At 48.5% G+C, this 23,832-nt stretch overlaps 1 protein-coding gene and 1 pseudogene across 1 annotated transcript; one reads left to right on the top strand and one right to left on the bottom strand.

Annotated features, from left to right (window-relative positions):
• Positions 1-9,714: 9,714 nt before the first annotated feature.
• LOC125945824 (uncharacterized) lies at positions 9,715-18,916 on the bottom strand. Its single transcript, XM_049668126.1, has 4 exons — positions 18,893-18,916; positions 14,887-15,117; positions 12,666-12,994; positions 9,715-9,853 (listed from the first exon to the last, which is right to left on the bottom strand). Exons 1-4 carry the CDS (start codon positions 18,914-18,916, stop codon positions 9,715-9,717), a joined length of 723 nt encoding a protein of 240 aa, XP_049524083.1.
• Positions 18,917-18,977: 61 nt separating this feature from the next.
• Positions 18,978-21,856, top strand: LOC119454606 (uncharacterized; annotated as a pseudogene).
• The last annotated feature ends 1,976 nt before the right edge of the window (positions 21,857-23,832 follow it).

Raw genomic sequence — 23,832 nt, 5'->3', positions numbered from 1 at the left:
AAGACGACCAGGATGACGACACTTTCTTGGGACCCATCAGTGCCGACGAATTCGCCGAACAACAGCGAGCCGACCCGGAACTAAGGAGCCTTGTAGACTACCTGGAAGGCAAGACCGTCATTGTGCCGAAGGTGTTCAGGCGAGGATTGGCGTCGTTCTTCTTGCAAAACGACATTCTCCTAAAGAAGAACTTCTCGCCTCTCCGAGACAACTACCTCCTCGTGGTACCCTCGGCATTGCGTCCAGAGGTTCTGCAAGCTCTCCATGACGACCCAACAGCTGGACATCTCGGTTTTTCCCGCACTCTCGCGAGGATACAAGAAAAATACTACTGGCCTCGCCTCTCTGCTGACGTCGCCCATTACGTAAGGACATGCCGAGACTGTCAGCGACGCAAAACACCGCCGACAAGGCCAGCCGGGCTTCTACAGCCGATCGAGCCACCTCGCCGACCGTTCCAGCAGATCGGGATGGACTTACTGGGGCCTTTTCCGACGTCGACGTCCGGGAATAAATGGATCGTCGTAGCTACGGACTACCTCACCCGCTACGCCGAAACAAAAGCCTTGCCCAAAGGCAGTGCCGCCGAGGTAGCCCGATTCTTCGTTGAGAACATCCTCCTGCGTCACGGTGCCCCGGAAGTCCTCATCACCGACAGAGGTACGGCCTTCACGGCTGAACTAACTCAAGCCATCCTGCGATACAGCCAGACAAGCCATCGCCGCACCACCGCCTACCACCCGCAGACGAATGGCCTCACCGAGCGCCTAAATAAGACCATCGTCGACATGCTGGCAATGTACGTCAACGTCGAACACAAGACGTGGGATGCCATCCTTCCGTACGTGACCTTCGCATACAACACGGCCGTGCAAGAAACGACGCTACATGGCGCCGTTCACCTTGGTCTACGGAAGGAACCCGGCAACGACGCTTGACGCCATGCTACCGGACGTCGCTGACGAAGAAAATCTCGACGTTGCCACCTATTTGCAGCGTGCCGAAGAAGGTCGACAGCTCGCCCGCCTGCGCATCAAGAACCAGCAGAGAACCGACAGCCGACACTACAATATTCGACGACGCTACGTCGAGTACCAGCCCGGAGACCGTGTTTGGGTCTGGACTCCGATACGCCGACGAGGACTTAGCGAGAAACTCTTACGTCGCTATTTCGGACCATATAAGATCATCCGACGTATTGGCGCACTGGACTATGAGGTCGTGCCAGACGGCATTTCGCAATCACAGCGGCGCCGCGCACGACCCGAAGTCATCCATGTGGTGCGTCTTAAGCCTTTCTACGCCCGCTGACGAACTTAGGTACTTTGTTACTTTATTTTTTTTTCTTTCTTTATTACGCGTGGTTTTTCGCTTTCACATTTGTTTGTAGCATCGGGACGATGTTTTTTAAGGGGAGGGTATTGACACGTATACATGTTTTTCACCGGTGGCCGCTTTCCACCAGCTAACAAATGTTAAACGTTATCGCTCGGCGCAGGACGCGCCTGTATCGGAAGTTTCTAGAACGTTATCGATGCTTCTTTCCGTTGCCTGTTTTCACCGACGCTTATGTTATCTGATTGTATGACCGACGCGAATTGTCTAGAACTTTCTGGAAGACACGCGGGCATCAGGGATTAATCTGGAACCTTCGATGACTCAGGTATAAAAGCCGACGCGCTTCGCCGCTGATCAGATTTTCGACGATCGCCGACTGTGTTCGCCGCTATCGTTGTGCTTTGAGTGTAGCTTGCTTTTGTGGGCACAGGTTCGCCCAATAAACAACCAGTTTCGTCATAAAGTTTTGCGACTGTTTTCTCTACCGTCACTACTACGTGACACTATGATCCAGGCGAGTGGTAAGGTTTAAGGCGGGATACGTGAACAACGTCAGTAGGTGATGAAACGGTTGGCGAGGAAGACTCGAGCGGGCCAATCTCATACGTGACGTCTGTTACACGGCGTAAGACACGGTAGGGTCCGGAGTACCGCGACAGCAATTTTTCTGAGTCCAAGACGCCGAGTCGGGGTCCATAGAAGCACAAGGGCACCCGGAGTATAGATAACGTCGCGATGACAGGAGTCGTAACGGTGCTTCTGGTGGCCTTGCGATGTAGTAAGGCGACGGCGAGCAATTTGGCGTGCCTCATGAGCTCGGGAAATGGCATCACGAGCGTACTCAGTTGGCAAATGGACGGCATTGGGGATGATAGTGTCAAAAGGTAACGTTGGGTCGCGGCCAAACAGAAGATAAAAGGGTGAAAACCAGCAGTACCATAACGGGAGGAATTGTAAGCGAATGTAATGAAGGGCAACGCAACATCCCAGTCTTGATGGTCAGATGAGACATACATGTAAAGCATCTCAGTTAGCGTCCGGTTGAAGCGCTCAGTCAAGCCGTTAGTTTGCGAGTGGTAAGCCGTCGTAAATTTGTGTTTTGTCGCGCAGGAGCGAAGCAGGTCATCGATAACTCTGGAGAGAAAGTAACGGCCACGGTCAGTGAGGAGTTGACAAGGGGCTCCGTGATGTAAGATGACATCGTGTAGCAGGAAATCAGCGACGTCCATAGCACAACTGGTAGGGAGAGCGCGTGTAATTGCGTAGCGGTTGGACTGGTCCGTAGCAACGGCAATCCATTTGTTTCCAGAAGTAGAGGTCGGGAAAGAACCAAGGAGGTCAAGGCCAACTCGGAAGAAGGGGTCAGATGGGACGTCAAGGGGCTGAAGAAGGCTTAGATGGTTTCTTTCGGCGTTGGCAGGGTTCACAAGCAGGTACGTAGCGACGAACGGAGTGGTGAAGACTGGGCCAATCGTATACGGTCCGGGAAACTCAAAGGTGACCAGCGGCCGGGGCGTTGCATAAGCCGAAAGGCATGACTTTAAACTGATAAAGGCCGTCAGGGGTAACAAAAGTAGTGTTCTCACAGTCCATGTCATCAACGGAGATCTGCCAGTACCCTGACCGAAGGTCGATTGAAGAAAAATACTTAACGCCGTGAAGGCAATCCAGGGCGTCGTCTATGCGTGGGAGCGGGTACACGTCTTTTTTGATGATCTTGTTGAGATGCCGGTAGTCCACGCAAAATCGCCAACTGTCATCTTTCTTTTTAACAAGAAGCACAGGAGAAGCCCAAGGGCTGCAGGACGGCTCGATTATATCTTTGGCAAGCATCTTGTCGACCTCCTTTCGAATGATGCGACGCTCAGCTGGAGAGACGCGGTATGGCCGTCGGTGGAACGGATGGGCATCGCCAGTGTTTATGCGGTGCTTGACAGCACAGGTTTTACTCAGAGGACGGTCGCAAAGGTCAAAGACGTCCCTATAAGAGAAGAGGAGGCGAAGGAGATCGTCAGCGTGATGGGGCAAAAGGTCTGGAGCAATTATTTTCTTCAGGACGGGAGGAGACAGATATGGCTAAGAAGACGGGATATCGGTGGTGTGCGAGCGACCAGCATCAGGAGGAGACAAGGTCGATATAACGTAATCGTATGAGGGCGTCAGCATAGTGAGTGAAATGCCTTGTGGGAGCACTTGTGAACACAGTCCGAAATTAATCACAGGAAGACAAGTAAGATTGTCCCGTATAGTTACAACAATGTGAGGCAAACCAACACTGTGCGTCAACAGAACGGCGATGATGGGAGCGAGCACATAATCACCGTCGGGGACTGGTGGAGAGGGCGTACACAAGTCACGGCTTGCGGCGGCAAACGGACGTGCTCAGCAGAACAGAGCCGACTCTTGATTGGTCCGGGTTGATCAATTACACTTGATAGGTCAAGCTGTACAGTACCAGCGGAACAATCGATGAGGGCGGAGTGGGCGGACAAAAAGTAAAGACCGAGGATGACGTCATTGGAGCAGCAGACGAGAAGGGTGAACGAAACAGAAGTTTAACAGAAGTTTGACGGCCGGCAACACTGACACGTCCGGTACAACGGCCAGCTACAGAAGACGTACCACCGTCGGCCACACGGACAACACGTGATGGGGCAGGGGTCATAACTTTCTTCAACTGCCGGCGGAGGTGAGAACTCATAACAGAAATATGGACGCTGGTGTCAATCAAAGCAGTAACAGGTAGGCCATCCACTTCAGCGTCGATCAGGTTCTGATTGGTAGAGAGCGTCAACAGAGGAATTGGAGAGCAGGTCGGAATAGCAGTGTCCCCTCCAGGTGCTGCAGCCGTCAGTTTCCCGAAGGAAAACGCCGGGAGTAAGACGGGGACGGGGAACGGCGTGGTGGAGGTGACCAAGAAGGTCGGCGTCGTGGGGAGGGCGAGCGGCTGTAATGGGCGGTGGTAGTAGTGGTCTCGGCAGATGTTTCTTGGTCAGATTGGCTTGGGACCTGGTGCTGGCTTCGGGGTAGATAGCGGAAGCTGGATGAGCTGGGTCGAGAAGACGAGGGCCAAGGACTTCGGCAATATCGTGAAATGTGTCCCACACGTGAACACCGAAAGCAAATTGGCTTGTCGTCAGGCGTCCGCCACGCATTCGGAACGCGATAATTCGGAGTGGGGTAACGGCGTTGTAGAGGGTTGAAGGTGGCCGAAGGGTAACTGTCAGGGTGGTTCACAGAGCAGATGGTTTGAAGGCCCACGTTTGCCAGTTCTTGACGAACACCGGATAAAGGATATCGTAGGTGGGGCATCACAGGGCTCTCCTCGCATTAAATGTGCGGGCGATGCTGCTTCGATTTCGTGTCGAACGATTCGGGTGATGGTCTCCGATGTTGAAGGCTGAGTCGGCATACGAACATCCTCACACGTTGATGTGGCTGCCGTGTTTGGAAGGCGGGCGAATTGGTGGGCGATACGTCGGCTTTTAGTATCTTCGACGCGTCGGCATTCAGTAATAATCTCGTTGTCTGTCGAAGAGTTTTTAAACACGATCAGGTTAAACGCATCGTCCGCGATCCCATTCAGCAGGTGCGCAACCTTATCGGCTTCTTTCATCTTGGCGTCAACCTTCCGGCAAAGCGTCAGCACATCCTGAATGTACGTCAAGTACTACTCGGTAGGCGTCTGCACACGCGGGGCAAGTTCTTGCTTGGCAGCACGCTGGCAGCCTGCAGGTTGGCCAAACAAATCGCGAAGTTTAGTCTTACATACGCTCGAGCTTGTGAGCTCCTCTCCGTTGTTATCGAACCAGGCCTTCGCCGTTCCCTTTAGATAAAATATGACATTCGCCAACATCATGGTCGGGTCCCACCTGTAATGTGCGCTTACGCATTCGTAAAGTCGAATCCATTTGTCGACATCGTCGCCAGCAGTGCCGGAAAAGGTCCCAGGGTCACGGGGTGGAGCCAGGACGACAGTTGGCATGGCGGCCGCCGCTGACGCAGTTTCACCGCCGGTGGACATGCCTAGAGTGGCGACTTGGCGGCCGCTGCGGAGCTCCGTCTTGCGTTATACCCCCAGCCCCTCCACCAAGATGTTACGGGGAGGCAAACACAACAGGAAAACGTATTCACAGTATATTTACAAGGCGATCAAGCGTTCAACCATATGGCCGAGAGCGCGCGCCACATCATCAGCGTCTTCTTCATTGATGCTCCTCTAGATGAATCATACCGTGACAATATAAAGGAAAACGGAAACTTCAAACGGGTTGGAAAGAGAACTGGCCATTATCTGTGACATGCAATGCTGACACTGCCAAGACATGGTCCAGCCACCCCGAAACGTCACCAGTCGCTTACGCAACCCTCGCAACGCCTGTCCCCCAGCTGGTCGCCCACCGCCACCGTTGAGCTGAGGCTCCTTCCCACCGTAAACCTAGGCACTGCAGCGTCAGAAGGTGACGCTGCATTTACGACTCCCTTACTACGCGGACTCAACGATGCATGTTGCATCTTGAAGTTCATGACGTCACCGTCACTGCCCTTGTAGACACCGCGGCTCATATTTATCATGAGCTCTGGCCTAAAGGAGGTGGTCACATGGACTTTATCCCGCGTTTTAAGTGTAGGGATGTGCACTGCCCGCGTCGCCATCACCGGCCACCCAACTTCTGTTTTATTGGCCGTTCTTAAGCAATGTCTTTATCACATTATTCTTGGTCGGGGCATTTTAGTTTATTCTGTCCTCAATGACTGCGCGATTGGCCTCCGGCAACTCGAATTTCCTCACCTGGCCGATGTATATCGCCATGAGCCCTCCTGTCACTGATGGAAATTAGCTGCACTGCTCAGTAACAGATATTATTCTCGCCAAGAATGTCGCTTTTCACCCGCTTGTGACGGCAACCGGCAACCTTGTAGCCATTGCTATTTCGAACGTCAGTGCCACTCCACAAATCATTCTATCAGGTATGTGGTTCGCTGCCATCGCTGCTGCCGAAGACTGCGAGATTTACGCCTTGCATCCCACAAATCCTTCTAGTTCATCCTTCATCTGCAACACTATACCATTTTGCTGCACGATGCTTTTGGAAGAATGATTCCCGCTGACCCATCTTCCGCTCAAGCTACTGACCTTTATCGCCTTCAGGAGTCATACAATTACATTTTTGACTGCGATGATCATTCTCTAAACCAAACATTTGTTGTCCAGCATCAAATTAACGCAGGTGACGCGAGCCGTATTCGTCTTTGCCGTCTTTACCGCGTTTCCCTCGCCGAGCATCGTGTGATCGAAGGCGCCCGCGCGCATTGTCCAGAAGAAACACGCAGTATGCATGTAGCAATATAAATCAAAAACAAGAGGGGCGAGAACGGAGCCTTGTGGGACACCTGATGTTACAGGAAGAGGATTAGACAACTGGTTATTTATGATGACTGATTGAGACAAAATGCCAGCAAAAGGCATTATTGAACTGACTTCCAGTTCTTGGTACTCGCAGCCACCGTTCTTGGTCACCTTGTTAGTGCTAGCGGCGTCCAACTTGACCCCGACAAGGTGCGCGGCATCTAGGGCTTTCCTGTTCTTCACTCAGTCAGAGATGTGCGAAGCTTTGTCGGCTTATGCCGCATTGTCAAGAGTTTCGCCGGAATTTCCCGGTGGCTTGTTGACCTACTTAAAAAGGACCTCTCCTGTTAGTCATGTGCAAGCTACGGCCTTGGTCGTCCTGGTTTCATTTCATTTCATTTTATTTGCTTAAAGACCCCACGTGGGGGTATTGGAAAGACCCCACGTCGACGGGTAATGGAAAGGAGCTTGCATTTGCTAGGGTTAAGAGTCATGAGGCAATGTTAACACCATTGTTGGATGTGGTTAAGATCCTGTTGGAGGGCTTCTTGATCAGTAGTGTTAGTTACTCGGCGGTAGATAACGCAGTCATCAGCAAACATTCGAATTTGGCAATGTACATGCAGTGGGATGTCGTTAATATTCACAAAAATGTTACGCGAACGAAGGATTAAGTACTGGAGACTATTTACAAGTATATTTACAAAAGATAGCTGCAGTGCTGGCCAGATCAGCCGACAGCTCGAGAGCCAAGAGCACTTCGTCTTCTTCGTCTTGGCGCCCGCGTGCATCGTCCAGAAGAAACACGCAATATGCATGTAGCAATATAAATCAAAAACAAAAGAGGGGCGAGAACGGAGACTTGTGGGACACCTTATGTTACAGGAAGAGGATTAGACGACTGGTTATTTGTGATGACTGATTGAGAGCGATTTGTTAAGAAGGCTTTGATCCACTGTAGTACGTTATGATGTAGGTTTAAGCGAGATAGTTTTTCTAATAACCGTTGATGTGGAACTTTGTCAAATGCCTTGGCGTAATCCAGAAAAATAGCGTCAACCTGAAGGTTAGTGTCCAAGTCAGCATTCAAATCATTGAGGAATATGCTAGATGAGTTTCGCATGAATACCCTTTGCGAAAACGGTGCTGGCTGGAGTGGAGTTTACTTACGACGTCGCTATATTTGGAGCATTCTCACCCGTCGGTACCCTGAGAAGTTCGTACTGACAATAGTGGCCACGGCACAGGTGCAGTCTTCGTCAAGCGCCAGCATGGCCAGGAACGTGTCATTGCCTACTCCAACCGCTATCTCTGGTCATCGGAGCGGGTTTTTTATATCTGAGCGCAAATTCCTTGCTTTAATTTGCCCTGTGGCAAAATTGCGCGGCTACTTAGGCAGCCTCACTTTTTCTGCCACCACGGACCACCACGCTCTTTGCTGGCTCTCGTTCTACGGGGAGGCTTGGTCGCTTGGCAACCTAACAGTACACCTTCGACGTTCTTTACAAGTCTCACCGGATGCACTAATATGCTGACGGTTTATCATGCTACCCTGTCGACCTTGCCGTCATCACCGAGTGTAATGCTGACGACGTCGTCATGGCTAATTCTGATCTGGTCAACATCCCCGCGGAACACAAGAGCTACGACACGCATCGGCCGCCTCCATTCCATTCAGCCCCACCAATATTCTTCACCTTTGTAGTACCACTCCCGACGGCCCGGAGCTTCTCCTTGTCATCTCCAGGCAACTTCGTACTTCTGTTCTCAAAGAACTCCACGATGCCCCAAGCACTAACCATCCTGGAATATACTGCACGTACGACCACGTGCGGCGCTGGTCTTCCTGGTAGATTCTGTACCGATCTGTTCGACGCTATGTTGCGGCGTGTTAACTCTGTCAGCAGAGTAAACGGCCTTCTGCGTTGCCTAGATGTCTTCTGCAGCCCGTAGAAATATTCGCGGAGCCATTCTATAGACGGCGTTGGTCTCGAACACCTCGGCCCATTCTCTACCTGCAGCTCTGGGAATAAGCGAGTGGTGCTTGTGACCGGCTACGCTACACAGTCAGTCACGTGAATTTGCTGACTAGTTGCGCCACTGACGTCGTCGATTTCCCACTTTATGACGTTATCGATCATCATGATGCCCCTACGCTCGCAGACTGAGGCCAAGAGCTCCTGCCAAAAGTCGTCGATGACCTCCTTCGTTCCTGTTCTGCGGAGCAAAAGCTCACTTCTGCCTACCACCTGCAGACCAACGGTCTCACCGAGACGCTGAACCGCACATTCACCCATATGCTGGCGATGAACGATTCTGACGATCATCGTGACTGGGACAGCAATTGGCCATACTTCACCTTCACGTATAATTCATCCAGTCTGTATAATTCACTGCCTGTATATCGACATTTGACCTACTGTTTGGCCGCCATCCAGCATTGCCTTTGGATACGCTACCTACTTTCGTGCATCACAACACAGGGTATCACAGGGCATCACAACGCAGGGTAACACAGGGCATCATAACACAGGTTACGCTGCCGCTCGAGCCGATCTGTGACGACGTGCGACTCTGCGGCTCGCAATTATCTCAGAAGAACAACTATTACCGCAGCCACCGACATCTTTGCTCTCTTGGGTCTCTTGTCGTTCGCTAGACTTCATCTCGTCGTGTAGGTCTTCTCAAAATCTTTTGTCGCATTACACCGGACCTTACAAAGTCTTGCGGCAACTAAGTGACGTAAGCTATTAGATGTGCCACTGTACAGCTCTTCAACATCTACCCTCTCATCTCGCGACGTCGTGCACGTATCTGGAATGAAACAGAGTTTCGCGCCACCTCCTTGCGTAATTAGTCTACGCGCAGACGGTGCTCCACCCTCCGGGGAGGTGGGATGTTACGAGCCACTTCCCTGAAGTAGTGAAGATGATCGCCGGGACGTTGCACGTGTTCAGCCATCTTGGCTACTTCCGGAGGTAGTCGGTACGTAAACATTACCTACTTTTAATTTATTTAACGATCTGTCAGAAAATTTTTATATCGCATGTTAAGCCAACATTCACGCCATCTAGAACCTCGCTTCCGTCGGCGAGAATTTTGCGAGTGGCATTGATCGACTTCCAAGGTTGCCAAGCCTGTCCGTCCTTTAGCCTCGGCACGATCCTGCGGGGAAGCAGAACACATTAATGCGGCGCCTTACTTCGTCACAATGGACCTAAGAATACGTTCACCATGCGTACGCAACAGACTTCCACACGTTACAGAAAAAAGTACCGGATTGGAATTAAAATTGCTTCTTTCGAAAATGTTATTGATTACAGTTACCAATCACTGCACCACAAAATTATTGAGCAATTGCTAAAACAAATCGATTACTGTATTATTACTTTCTTTCCTACATTCAATATTTTTTCAAAAATACACTAAATAGAAAGCGGTGGCTTCGCTCTTTCATTGCGTTCTCTGCTGCCCTTCAGAATTCTTTATATTCGCACATAATATTTTTCAAAATTTTATTGGGTAATGTTCTCTCGTCTTCTTGTGAATACTTCTCCAGCGGCACTGAATACTCCCTCAATGCGCGCGCTCGAGAGAAAAGCTGTGTTCTAACGTTCGAACACCTTCCTGGAAGGTTGTGGTTACTCAAAGAAGGGCTGCTCGGGTCCTCAGTGCTTGGCGCTAGGCGGAACTGCGACAGTGAAAAATCGTTCATAGGCCTGGCGGCCATCGCTTTCGAGCCCGTTTCATTTTATCAGCCAACATATGGTGGGATTCCTTTCTCCCGGCATGCTTCACTCGTTAGCACTTAAACAGCTAATTGTAACCGATTCTAGCACACGTTCACGTTACTTGAAAAGGTGGCCAAATTTGTAATGTAATACAGAAAGCTGCATAACATTCAGCCCAACAAATACTGTTCGCGTTTTAGAATCAAATAAATCGGTGCATTGGAGTCCCCTCCCATGGCCACGTACTTCTTCTTCTTTCTGGGGTTTTACGTGCCAAAACCAGTTCTGATTATGAGGCACGCCGTAGTGGAGGGCTCCGGGTTAATTTTTGACCACCTGGGGTTCTTTAACGTGCGCTACAACGCAAGCACACGGGCGTTCTTGCATTTCGCCTCCATCGAAATGCGGCCGCCGCGGCCGGGATTCGATCCCGCGACCTCGTGCTCAGCAGCGCAACGCCTTAGCTGACTGAGCCACCCCGGCGGGTCCCATGGCCACGTACCAGATATATAAAAACATGTGCGTTTAACGACAGACCTTGTGCCTATATCAGAGAATCCATAGGGTGCGCTAAGCGAAAACGAATTGCGCAGCACCTATTACGGCCCATGAAGGCTGTCTAAAAGCTCTTTCAGGAGGGAGAGCGTTTTGTTGCAGCAGAATCTCCATAATGGTATATCGCTTAAACGGAACAGCAATCTCATGGCTGCTTGGTTCGGCATTAAGGCCATTCAGAAAAAGATTCGGTAAACGCAACCGCATATGTTTCAACTCCAGGTCAACGAAACTAAATATATTACCGAAATTGAAACTCAGTGGCCAACTTTAGCGTCAGCGCGACAGGTTTCACTGCTCACAACTTCCCTTTACGTGTTTCCTTGACAGTTCTTTATGTTATCGCCAAGGTGGGTTTCGCGGGCTTATGTTGGTGGGGTAGTTACTGTGGCCTTAGCCTGGTCGTGGCTTAGTGTGTTCTGCGTTTTTTTTTTTTTTTTTGTAGCAAATGTTGGTGAGCTCTGATGCTATTTAGCGTTTCCGATGGCGCACAGAAACGCCCGCAAGCGAAGATAGAAGTTATCGGTGACTTCAAGAATGGTCTCCTGACCATAATACCCATGAGCATGACTACGGCTTTCGCCTTAAGGTCTCTTAGGTGTAGCTAAAGGGACTCCTGAGGACTCATGACATGAATGACATGACAGGAAGGACATGCGTGTCATGTAGGCCATAAAAGAGCCGCCTACGTCTTCGTGCTCTCATGGTCGTTTCGTTAACTCTGTAGGCTCCCCACATACTGCTTCGCATAACATCGATTCCCACAGGGCGTGGGATCTGCCGGCTTTTTTATACTATCAATAGTACTATTGAAAGTGCAATCGATAGTACTGTCGAAATTACCATCGACAGCGCTATCGATAGTTTGTTTACCATCGATAGTCCCATAGTGACTAAACTATCGATAGTATCGATAATACTATCTATATTCCGGCATCACTAGTATACATACTATTTGTACAGTAACATATTGAGACAGATTTAAAATACATCCAGGCAAAGGCTTCAACAACGCATATACATAGCAGAAAATAGTCGACCAATGTCATCACGTGCAAGACCGTAATAAAATAATAATTTCCATGCAGGATTTTCAAGCACCGAATATGGCTCAACACGCACACTAAAAATAAAATCGCTAATTATTGAATATGCGCCTCCAACACCAACACTGAATGAACCACCGAAGAGCATGTGCCACATACATTACGCTACAACATGATAAGGGCTTAACATTGTGTCCAGTTGCACGCCCCTGAGTTAGAAATAACTGACTGAGTATCAAGTTTGATTATGTTTATTTCGGATAAGAAGCGCTCCATGGAGAATCAAACAAATTCAAGCTGTATTCATACTGTTGTCCTAACGTTTAACATACAAACATATACCATAATCTCTATAGCAAAAAGGGCAATTAAGAAACTTGGTTAAGTATGTTTTGATGACTAATATTTCGCGAGAATTGTGTCATCCAAAAGGCATCCATCGCCTGTGCAAGCGCTGTGCAAGCGGCCCCTTGAATGAGCCCTCGGGGTGCGTTTTCTAGTGGCTCATGCTGAATACGCTTAGAGCGTAAGAACAGAAACAACAAACAACGGCACTGTTGTCCGCGTTTTTTCTCGTCTCTGTCCTCATTTGGCATCACGTTGTGGGCGCATTCGTGCGATCATTTGGGGACGACTAGGTCTTACCCGTGGGACAGGAACCTGACCACATCGGCGATGGCCAGCATCGGCTCAAACAGCGGCTGCGTTCCGCCGCTGTCGACGAGGTAGTGGTAGCCTTTGTGCAAGGCACTCTTGGCGATGGCGCGAGTGCCGCATCCCGTCACTAGCAAGCCAAACACGTCCATAAAGTCCCCCTTCTGGCCGCCCGATATCACACCCCGGACCATGCCGGTGACGAATGAGTTCGGCCCTATGATGTAATCGACCAGGTAGTTCAAGAACTCGTCGCCAGTTCCCGAGACGCCCGCTGATTTGGCGCTCGGTTTCACGTATTCTTCGAGAAGTTGTCTCGCCTGCGAGGGGCAGGAAACAGCGCGCGTTGTCAGCCCCGCTTCCTTGCCTCGCCTGCTCGGCGCTCAAATGCCTGGAACACGTAAGACGAGAAACTTGAACAGCTTTGAAAGAATCGAAAGTTGTTGGTTCATATTAGGCAAATTTTTTAAAATCGGAAACCACCCCCGAACCGATGAAAATTGGTGACATCAATCCGCTTGAGCTGAGGGGAAAATAATCAATTTATAAAGGTAAATCATATCTATCACAGTTATTGGTCAGGCCCACTTGTTACCGTAGGCTGGATGCGTAAACACCGTACTGTGAATGTACACATGAGTATTCTTTTCCTGCACTACAAACCTATAGAATGTTTTATTAATGTTCTGTTCGTTGTTGTATTATCCTTCATTTGTATGTGTTTGTTATTCTCCTTACTAGGACCGTGAGTCCACAGTATCCAATAAATAATAAATAAAGCCATTCTAGAAGACGGAGATGTGGTAACATGTGCCGCAACAGAGAGCGAAGAACGCTAACGCTCCTTCCGCTTGTCGTCATTTTTTTTTTTTTCGCGCAGTTTTAACATTCCTCCCAGTCGGAGCCAACTAGCCAACAAGGACGTTCTACTAAAGCTAACATAGAGGAAGCAGATAAACAACCATAGGAGGGAGCATTGCGTAGCCAAATGGAAACCAAGAAAATGTCGCGGTTTCTTACACCGCCACACACGCTCTCCCACGAAGACGACGCGTGCGGCAGCAGCGTGCGGCTACCGCCCTCATGCACACGTTGCAGTAAACGAGCCAAGTTGCGCAAGCACTGCCACGGAGTAAATGTGCGCGAAAAGGTTGCCACAGGTCTCGAACAAGGGCGCGTCGTTTAAAACGAACCAAGCACACTGGGCGGAAGGCCTTGTGTTAGGCCGACTCCTTCGGAAAGAAAAGCGATTTGCTTGCGAAGGCACGTCGCAATGTTTCCTCCTCGTTTGCTTCCTTCCTCAATGGGCCCGACGTTAGTCAGTGTGGATGAAACCGCCATGCAGTGAGGACGCAGTGTGACTTGCTGCTGTTGTCATTCAGTTTGCGACGTCTACTTCTATGAGACTCATACTCGCCGTAGACGGCCAAATAGACAGCTAAGCTAAGTCCCGTTTTAGTTTTGATGCAGCCGGCAAAGGAGGTAGCTCAAAATGAAATTCCTGACGTGGCAAATGTAGCTTCAGTATGCCGAGGCGCTCTGTGTACTTGCAGACGGCACGCTGGCTTCCTCCTGCAAAGATAATCTTGAGAACGCTACATTTTGGACACGCGAACTCTTTGTAATCCTCCTTTTTTTTCCATCCTTCGCATTTGTCACAACCCGGAAAAAAAACCATGTAAAAGTCAACTTATACAAAACCAAAAGACTGTGGGCTCTGAAGTTAATAAAAAAATATTTCTGAGGTTTCAGTTCTTGGCAGTGTCTTTAAGAGCGAGTGCTCTCCAGAGATATTCTGAACAATAAAATAAATTATGCGTTCCAAAAGCATGATATGATTATGGGGCACGCCGTAGGCATGCCTTCGGATTAACTTCGACCACCTGAGTTTCTTCAACGTGCACCCAATGCACGGTACACGGGTGTTTTCGCATTTCGCCCTCATCCAAACGCGGCCGCCACGGCCTTGTGCTTAGCAACACAACGCCAGAACAACTGAGCTACAACGCCGAGTTAATATGAATAATTAAAGGTTAGGTCAAACGTTTCATGAAATGTCGGTATTCCAATTAGCCCAGCTGTCCACTTTAAGTACTATAAGAACGATATTTTCTGGCTGTTGTTTGGCTACACACACCATCCTCTTGTTTTAGTCAGATCCTAAATTCTATGTTCTAATGAAATATATAAATGTGCAAACACTCGAGCACACCTGCGCAATGTCTCCACCGGCTAGAACTTCGGACACCTTTGGCTTCTTCTGTGCTGAAGGAAAGACCATGTCCATTGCGTCCCATTGAGGAGTGAAGCGCAGCTCCATGCGCGCCGCCTGAGTCAAAAGTCCCTCCACGCTGGCGTCTCTGAAACAGGAGAGCCACGTGCTCTTGGCGCTGACATTGCAACCCAACGCGGCAGCCAGTTTCGCCGACGGCTCGAGGTTTCCCTGCGTAATGAGCAGATGGACATTTTACATACGCCGCATACGGTAAAGGGTCGTCACAGTGGTTTCGCATTGTACGCCAATAAGGTCGGCTGAGCGGGGCTAAAACAAGTCCCAGTCTCGCCTGAAAGGCGGAGCATCGATTCCGATAGCAAATTAGTGGAAAGTTATATGAAGTTTAAAAATAGTAGTTTTATCGGCCGTATAAACTTGTAAACATAGGCATACTAACTCAATTAACAAGCAACCTGCCACGCGCGCACAAGCAAACATTAACGCATATCTAACTCGATTACCGCGAAAACTCGCTGTCAAAACGCTGAAGTGAGGAAGCGTGGCAGCAGCAGTGAGCAAATTGACCTTCCTGCTGCGTTCCGCATAAACGCGAACTAAGCCGCTATAACAGCGCAAGGCTGACTGTGTCCCCGTCACAGCTGGCTTTAGGGATTAAACGGGCGCGCGCGGTCGCCCGTGCCGCCCGGGGTAGAACGACCTCCCCCTTCCTACCCTACCCCTGGAGCGTTGTCCGCGAAAGGAGACGGCGTGCTTCCTTCCCGCTTTCCTCCCTTGCATGCGGAAAATTGAGCCGTGATCGCCGGCTCACCCTCACACGCTTTCCCTCGCACATAGAGCATACAGCACATGGCGACGATTTTATTGCCCTTGGACTTTATGCGGAATCTCACGGCGACGGCGACAACAGAAATGCGCCTGGAGTGTCCATATAATTGCTATCGCAATAAAAGTAAAGCTCACTGGACGGTTACGAGTGCGCACCACGAATGATTAAGCGTTAGCTGTGGTGCGGGCTATGCTATTTCGCTTCCAATCTCGAGCTCGTCGAATCGCTTGGGGTCTCAAATTCGTTCTTCCTCCATAACAATTGAGTGTAAAGGAAGTTTCACAGAGATTAGGGTTAAACGACTACGCTCGTGTCTGATGCTCGAGTGCTCGCCATTCTTCTAAGCATACACTGGCGCAGCCACGTGCGATTGCAAACGGCCGCGTGACCGCGCCGCGGCTTAACTTAGACGACACTGCAGGCGAAATCAGCAAGTTTCGCCGCCAGGCTGATAGTGATGATTTATTGGCACCCCCTTTGAAACGGGAGGGGGGGGGGTGACAAATGCTCACCTGGCCTTCTGGATTTCATTAGGCATGCGATAGATGTTTATCATTCTAGCATTTTTGTATACATATCCTCATTTTCCCCCCTCACAACTTCTCAATCTACCTTGCACTGTCGTATATGTCTATATAGATCTGGTCGTGTCAATCTCTTCCCTTTTTAGGGGCGAAGCTCCTTATAGCGGCACCCGTTCGTCCCCGTCGTAGTAGGTAGCCACGTCTAGTTTTATGAATTGCTCAATAGATGGCGTTGTGTGTCCCTACATGTATGTATACCCATATATACATATATATGTATATGTATAGTATAACCGGAAGCCGACTTCCGCTTCCGGTCCCACTTCCGGTTCCGCTTCCACTTCCGGTTCTGCTTCCGGTTCCGGAAGCCAGCTTCCGGCTTCCGGAGAACGCTTCCGGCGTTTTAGGGGCGAAGCTCCTTATAGCGGCACCCGTTCGTCCCCGTCGTAGTGTGTAACCAGTCTTAACGCTAGTACCAGATGTCGGTATAAACTAAACGTATTTGAAGTGTTCACTAGATGGCGTTCCGGTTCCGCTTCCACTTCCGGTTCCGGTTCCACTTTGCGCGCGTTCGGTGCGAACGCGGGCAAAACGTCCACGGCGTCGACAACAGTTCTGCGCGTTGCTGGTGCTGCTGCATGTCCAAGTTTATACAGCTGATAAAACTACCTTGAGTCTCTCGTTCCCGACGCGCGCTCTCTTTATCTCTCGTCCGTAGCTGTGGTTTACCCGAATGATCCCCCGGTGCTTCGCCCACTCATCATCATTCACTTCGTGGATATGCTGTGATTTTTTTTTCCACCAACACACTCTAAACGCCTCTGGATTATTTCGACTGCAGGCCGGTTGATTCTTGCATCCAATTTAAATCCAAGTGCTTCTGGAAGGTGTACGTCACCTACGGTTCAAACAGGGTCAATCCCTTCACATTTCATTAGGATGTGCTGAGTGGTCTCCGGATCATTGCTGCGGCATACACATGCCTCATGTTGCTGTGAATATTTGCTCCGGTACGTTTTTGTCCTTAGGCAACCGGCTTGAGCTTCAAATAGCAAGGTGCTACCCTTTATGTTATCGTACAGATTATCCCTCCTAATTTATTTATTTCGAGTTTCGTAATTCTACATGGTCTTTTTTTTTGTTTCCATTGTTTGCATCCAATTCACTATATCCGTTTCTTTCACTTATTTTGTGATGACTTCTTTTTGTCTATTTACATTTTCAATTACCCTGTACTTGGTTGCCGACTTTCTCGACCTCTTCTTCTATTCTGTGCCCACGCTTTTCAGGCACAGATAACTGTACGTTTGAGCCGCCCATTTATTATTGCGATAGCAATTATATGGACACTTCAACCGGATTTCTACCGTCGGCGTCGCCATCGCCGTGAGGTTCCGTATAGATTCCAAGGGCGATAAAATCCTCGCCGCACGCCGTATGCGCGAGCGAAAGCGCGCGGGGGACGCGCGCTATCACGGAGGGCAAACGCACGACGGAAAGAAAACGCGACCGTCGCGCGAAAGGCCGTGGGGGTATGGGAGAGAGGGAGGCGGAGCGGCGCTGTGCTCCGGCACCAAAGGCGTGTCTTGCCACTAAACCTCCCACGCGAAAGCAAGAAACGGGAAGAGGGAGGGAAGGCGGGGGGGGGGGGGGCAGCTACTCCTCTGCCAACAACTTCTCCGCTGCTCTTTGCCCGGCGGTGCCGGTCGCCCGCACCGTCTCTTATCTCCACACAGCTCTGAGCTCTGTATGCGCTGTGCATTCGCCGCTCAGTTTCCGTTGAAGCGACAGACCGCGCGAACCTGCGCTTGCTGCCAGCGCTTTGACAGTCGTTGGCTGCGGTCATTCAGTGTGATCTATTCATGTTTGTTTGTGCGCGCTGACACCACGATTGTTAATTCAGTTAGTAAGCCAATGTGTCCAAGTTAATGCAGCCGATAAAACTACTATCCCTACGCCGAATAGCTCTCTACTAATTTGCTATCGCAATCGATGCTTCGCTTTTCGGGCGAAACTGCGACATTTTTTTTTCATCCATGTTCCTGAGCCTTTCTTCAAAACTAATTTCGTTCTGCGCTTCTCTTACTTAAAATGAGGCCCTACCCTTATCACCCTGCACGTGACACCATGCTTGTTAAATCAGTTAGTCAGCGAATGTTTACAAGTTTATACGGCTGATAAATCTACTATGCTTACTAGCTGTCTACTAATTCGCTATTGCAATAAATGCTTCGCCTTTCGGGCGAGACTGCGACTTTTGTTAGGCTATTTTTGTGGCGGTGTGGACAAACTCTCGTTCCTTGTCGTCTAACATCGCCTGTTTTAAAGGGAATAGTCTTTTTTGCCTTTCTCGCCAGAAAAAGTTTCTTCTTTCGACGGTATGTGTTGGTGGCGGTTTCACAAAAGCACCCCGCTTAGTGTGTATGCTTTCGCGCAACTGAATTGCGAGGCGTGTTCGTGGTCTGGGGTGTCACATGCTCCGGCCCGGCTCTGTCGGTGGGCACAGCGGGAAAGAAAGAGGCAAGTCGCCTTCAACGCCGGAGCTCGTGACGCTGAAGTTTATTTAACATTCATGTCAAATGTAGAGTGGTGTTTCCCTGCCGGGTAGGCGACTGCTTTTTCTGGGGCTGACACTAAAGTCCGTGTGGTCTAACATAACGTCTCCAACAGTGATCTAGGACTGCATTTGGAGCTCACAGCTGTGATCGGACACCCAAATGGCGCTCAGTGTAGCCTTCAGAGCCAGTGGAGTGTTGATGAAAGAACCTGTATCACTTATGGCAAGTCGAGGAATACGGGACATTTATTACTGCGGTGAAGCCAACACTGTGACAAAGCGGATGGCGTAGCTTTAGGCTCAGCAGTGCCTCGCTTTTCACAAACTGCATTTTAGGTACTCCCGACAACGCTTTCACGCTCAGTGTCACCTGGTGTGTAATTCCGTTTGCTGGGTTTTTTTCTTCGTTTCTTTTTCTGGGACAGTTTTGTAGACCCGTTCAAAATACATGGGGTGAACTTTTTTTTATCTGCTGGAAGCGCCGTGGCCACTCATCCATGCACTCTATAGTGGCATATACTCAAAGGCTCCTTCTCTGTGTGGATTCAGTTTGGGTTCATTCCGCTGGCTCGATTTCTTTGTTGTTCCTGGAACGCTTTTGATTAGGTACTTTGCAGCGAAGCAGCATAGCACAAAAGGTTTGCCCGTCATTGAATTAACGGCAAAGAGCTCGTCGAGATTGTTAAAACTCGGGTACAGTGTGCAGCTGTGATGTACATTCGCGCCCTTACGTATAAGCAAAGATTCTGCAAGAAGCAACAGACCGAATGGCTTTATTGAGTGACATCCAAGCACTAAGTCCGGGTGCGCGCGCCTGCTTAAGCAAATCGCTTAATTGCTTAACAACTTTGCGCCCGCTCGTCTTTAGAGGGCAAATGAAAAGAAAATAGTGATTTTGAGTGTCATTTGTAAAAAGCAAACAGTACATAACAGTAAGTAAACACATAACAATTGGTATTTCGTGCACATCAATAAAATATAGTTCTTATGACTCTTGTTGGTCTCAGTAGTTCAGTAGTTAAACCACGCACTGGTGTGCAAGGAAATTGCGACCTTCTTTGATTATTATTAAAATAAAGCTATGTTCAGCGCCCTGAGGAACAAGATCCGTTGACTTAGTTCACTGTGCTATCGATTGCGTTGCGATGTAGCTCTAGCGCTTTGCTGGAAGGCGTGCTCGTAAAGTTCGTCTGCTAAGACATACGCCCACACATCATTTGGTGCTCCGCGCCTCTGTAAGTTCTCAGTATTTCTGTAGCGCGAGTACTTTACTCTTTGAGGGCGTGCGCTAAGGCGTGTCTCACATTATGCATATACGTGTTCACCACGGCGACCCAAGCGCTCGTCGTTCCACGGGGCGATGCGACCAGCGCTGGACGCCGATACTTGGCGATTGTGGGCGCGCATTCGACTGGGCCTTAGAGCTTCGAAACCAACCATAATTTAAGGCATCTATTGAGTGTACGTTTCCATTGCCAGTGTCGAGTCGAAAGCAGACTAGTGTTTAGTTCGAGGGCATTGATAAATACTGCCACGATCACACTCCTGCCACATACAAAAAAAAGTGATGCAAACACCAAAAAGGAGAATGTCGTTCCTCTTTCTACTATAGGCATGACACCAATTGTTTTTCCTCCCGTAGTGTCGCTCAAGTAAGAGCGAGGCCACTGAGAGTTGATGCGAAAGCGGTCCGGTCGCCCACGCAGCAAGACAACGGCAACACGAGGTCCCGCACACTCCCAAGTTCAACAAACCACCACAGAGGGTGAACAAATCGCCAGAGCCACTGCTAAGAAAACAAGCATAGTACTTCCGCTGGAAAACTAATGCCGCCATTAGCACATTATCTCCCGCTATAGGTAGGTGCTTGCTTCAATCTTTGTGGGCGTAGCTCGGCGAGCGTCTCTGCTGCAAGCCCTCTTTGTCCGGATCACGCCGCAGTCTTCATCAAGCGCCACCGTCGATGAGCAAGCTATAAAGTAGTGGAAATCGAGGCCTACTTTCACATTGGCGGCAGCGGCAGCATCAACGAAGCATCGTCCAAGTAACAACCTGCCTTTTTGAAGGTTAGTATTTCTATACTTCGTACTTTTTTCCCCTATTGCTGGTGCTGCTGCTGCTGCCAAATTGTGACCATGTCCTGCAATGTGATATGTGCCACTTGTGAGCTAACGCTTACTGTTTTAGACTCTACCATTGAATGTAGTGACTGTACTTCTAAATTTCACACCGGAAAATGCTCAGGAATCTCAGACACGACAATTAGGTCAAAAGGAGATGCATACCGCCTGGCTTGGCGCTGCACGTCTTGTAGAAGACAGAAATTACGTGTGCAACCCAACAAATCTAGTGATGATTCTGACGCGCAGGACGTGCGGCAGTTGTTAATGACAATTAACGGAAAGCTTGACCAGCTGCTGCCACTCCGAGAGGTAGTTGAAGGCATTGAAGATACTTTACAATTTCTGAGCGAACAGTACGATGAACTGAAACAACGAACAGAGCGAAATGAAAATGAGATCAAGGAACTAAAACGCAGAACCGAAAGGCTTGAAGGAAACGAGTGACGTCAATCAGCTGCAAGCTGAAATTGACCAACTTGAATGGAGGAGCCGTCGCTTAAACCTGGAATTTCATGGGCTTCAGTACTCTGAAAAAGAAAACCTGCTCGAAAAGCTAAACAAAGTAGCCATGAAGCTCGAACTTCCACAGCTCTCAGAAAATGACGTTGTTTCAGTTCACCGGCTGCCGTCAAAAAAAGAAAAGATACCGGGTATAATCTGTCGCTTCGCGAAATAAGCCGATAGGGCCCGCTGGTGGAAAAGCAGAAAGAAGTTGCGTGAATCGAAAGACAATGTATTCCTGCTTGAAAATGTGACAAAAAGGACCAATGATTTACTCTTTGCGACAAAGATATGGGCGAAGCGAGCGAACTACAAATATGTGTGGCATAGCAACAGCCGTGTTCTTGTCCGAAAAACAGACGGTGAACGCGCAGTGGCTGTTTCTACCGCGAGGGATTTTTATAAGCTCGTTTAAAACCAGTTCTTGATAACGATGACTTGTGCAAGTGGGGAGACTTACATATTGCCACAAGTATTCAGTCAGCATTTAGGTAAAAAAATTTCTGCAGTCCTTTAAATGCTTTGATCTGAACATCCGCTCAGTCTCAAATAAAAAAACGACTTCTACTTGTTTTTTGAACAGCTAGGGCAATCATTTGATACGATACTGTTAACAGAAACATGGTCGATGAACGATACAGATATTTTCCGTATCCCAAATTACAGTACCTTCTACTTAAATCGGTCATACTCTCGCGGAGGCGGAGTATGCATCCTGGTAAAGGAAGTATTCGAGTGCGAATTACTGCCCGAACTCTCTGCAATAACTGACTATGAAGTTCTAGCAATAAAAACGCATAACACCGTTATTATACTATGTTATCGCCCTCCCAGTGGCAGTGTTAGCAATTGTTTTGATAAATTAGAAGAAATCTTTGAGTTTGTTAATAAAAATCGGCTTGATTTAATTTACGGCGGGGAAATCAATATGATGAAAAACGATTCCGAAACTTTACAATTAGATATTTTACTGAAAATGAATGATTTAGTGAATGTAATTAACTTACCCACTAGAGTTATCACCCCTGAAAAAGTTAAGGCGGGTGTATTTGCCTATGACCTCAGCGACCACATTTATTTGCGCCAAAGGGCATCTACGGGAAAAGGTAACGCAGCCAATGCAGCAGATGCAAAAAAAATAACCCCACGCAGTTTGTCCATATTTCGGGAACAAATAGAAAATGTTTGTTGGGAAGATGTATATAAATTCAACGAAGCAAGTGGGGTCTACGAAAAATTTCTTCACATTGTCAAATCTATATATGAATCTAGCTTCCCCTCAGTGCGCGTTAAGCCAAGCAAAAAAATTCGGAAGCCATGAATGAACTCTGAGCTTCGCAGACGAATCGCACATAAAAGTGTTCTCTATGGCAAATTTATTTCAACTAAAGATATCGAATTATTCCGCCAATTCAAAATGTACCGTAATCGCCCGATAAAGATATAAAAAAAGCTAGACGAGAATATTTTGCAAATTTCTTTGCAACTGCTGCTGCATGCTCTGAGATTATATGGAAAACTCTGTATTAAGGCATCATCCGCCTATCAGTAAACTTCTTAAATTAGATATTACTGGCATAGAATTATCTGGGAAGCGGCTTGCAGATACATTTAATACATATTTCGCAAGTGCAGGTAATATGCCTATGCTACCAAATTATCTTAGCAATATTCCGGTTCACAGCAACACTATTTTCCTTAAACCTGTGGATGAAAACGAAATAAGCCACATAGTTCAAAATCTAAACAACAGCAGTGCGAAAGATATTGACGGGTTACAGATAAAACCTTTAAACTACGTTGTTGATATTCTGGCTCCATGCGTTGCATATATTTTCAACCTTTGTCTCAATCAGGCTATCTTTCCTAGTAAAATGCAATTAAGAAGCTTGCATTAGTGTCCTATATAAAAAAGGTGACAAAAATGACATAAGCAACTATCGTCCAATATCAAACCTCCCTATGTTCTCGAAGGTACTTGAAAAAGTAATTTTAGATCGGTTTATGGATTTTGAGCAAAAACATAACCTTCTAAATGAATGCCAATTTGGCTTTCGCAAAGGTCTCAGCACGGAGTGTGCCTTACTTTCTCAGAAACAGTTAATTTCAAGGGTAATTAATTGATGAGGGAGCTGGATCTGGGGTTGTTTGTAGATTTTACAAAAGCATTTGATTGTGTCAATCATTCACTTCTTATTAGGAAACTCCTACGCTATGGCTACCGCGGGAAGGCTGCATCCCTCATCACACGTTATTTAGAACACCGCAAGCAAAGGGTCGGTATTAATGATCTAGTCCACTGCCCGTTTCTTGTGGCGTGCCACAAGGCAGTATTTTGGGACCTTTCCTCTTTAAGTTATATATTAATGATATCATTAGTATCAGTGTCAA

This window comes from Dermacentor silvarum, chromosome 5 (genome assembly GCF_013339745.2).
Source record: "Dermacentor silvarum isolate Dsil-2018 chromosome 5, BIME_Dsil_1.4, whole genome shotgun sequence".
Taxonomy (NCBI): Eukaryota; Metazoa; Arthropoda; class Arachnida; order Ixodida; family Ixodidae; genus Dermacentor; species Dermacentor silvarum.
The sequence above is the reverse complement of the archived record's forward strand: the minus strand, read 5'-3'. Positions and strand labels throughout refer to the sequence as shown.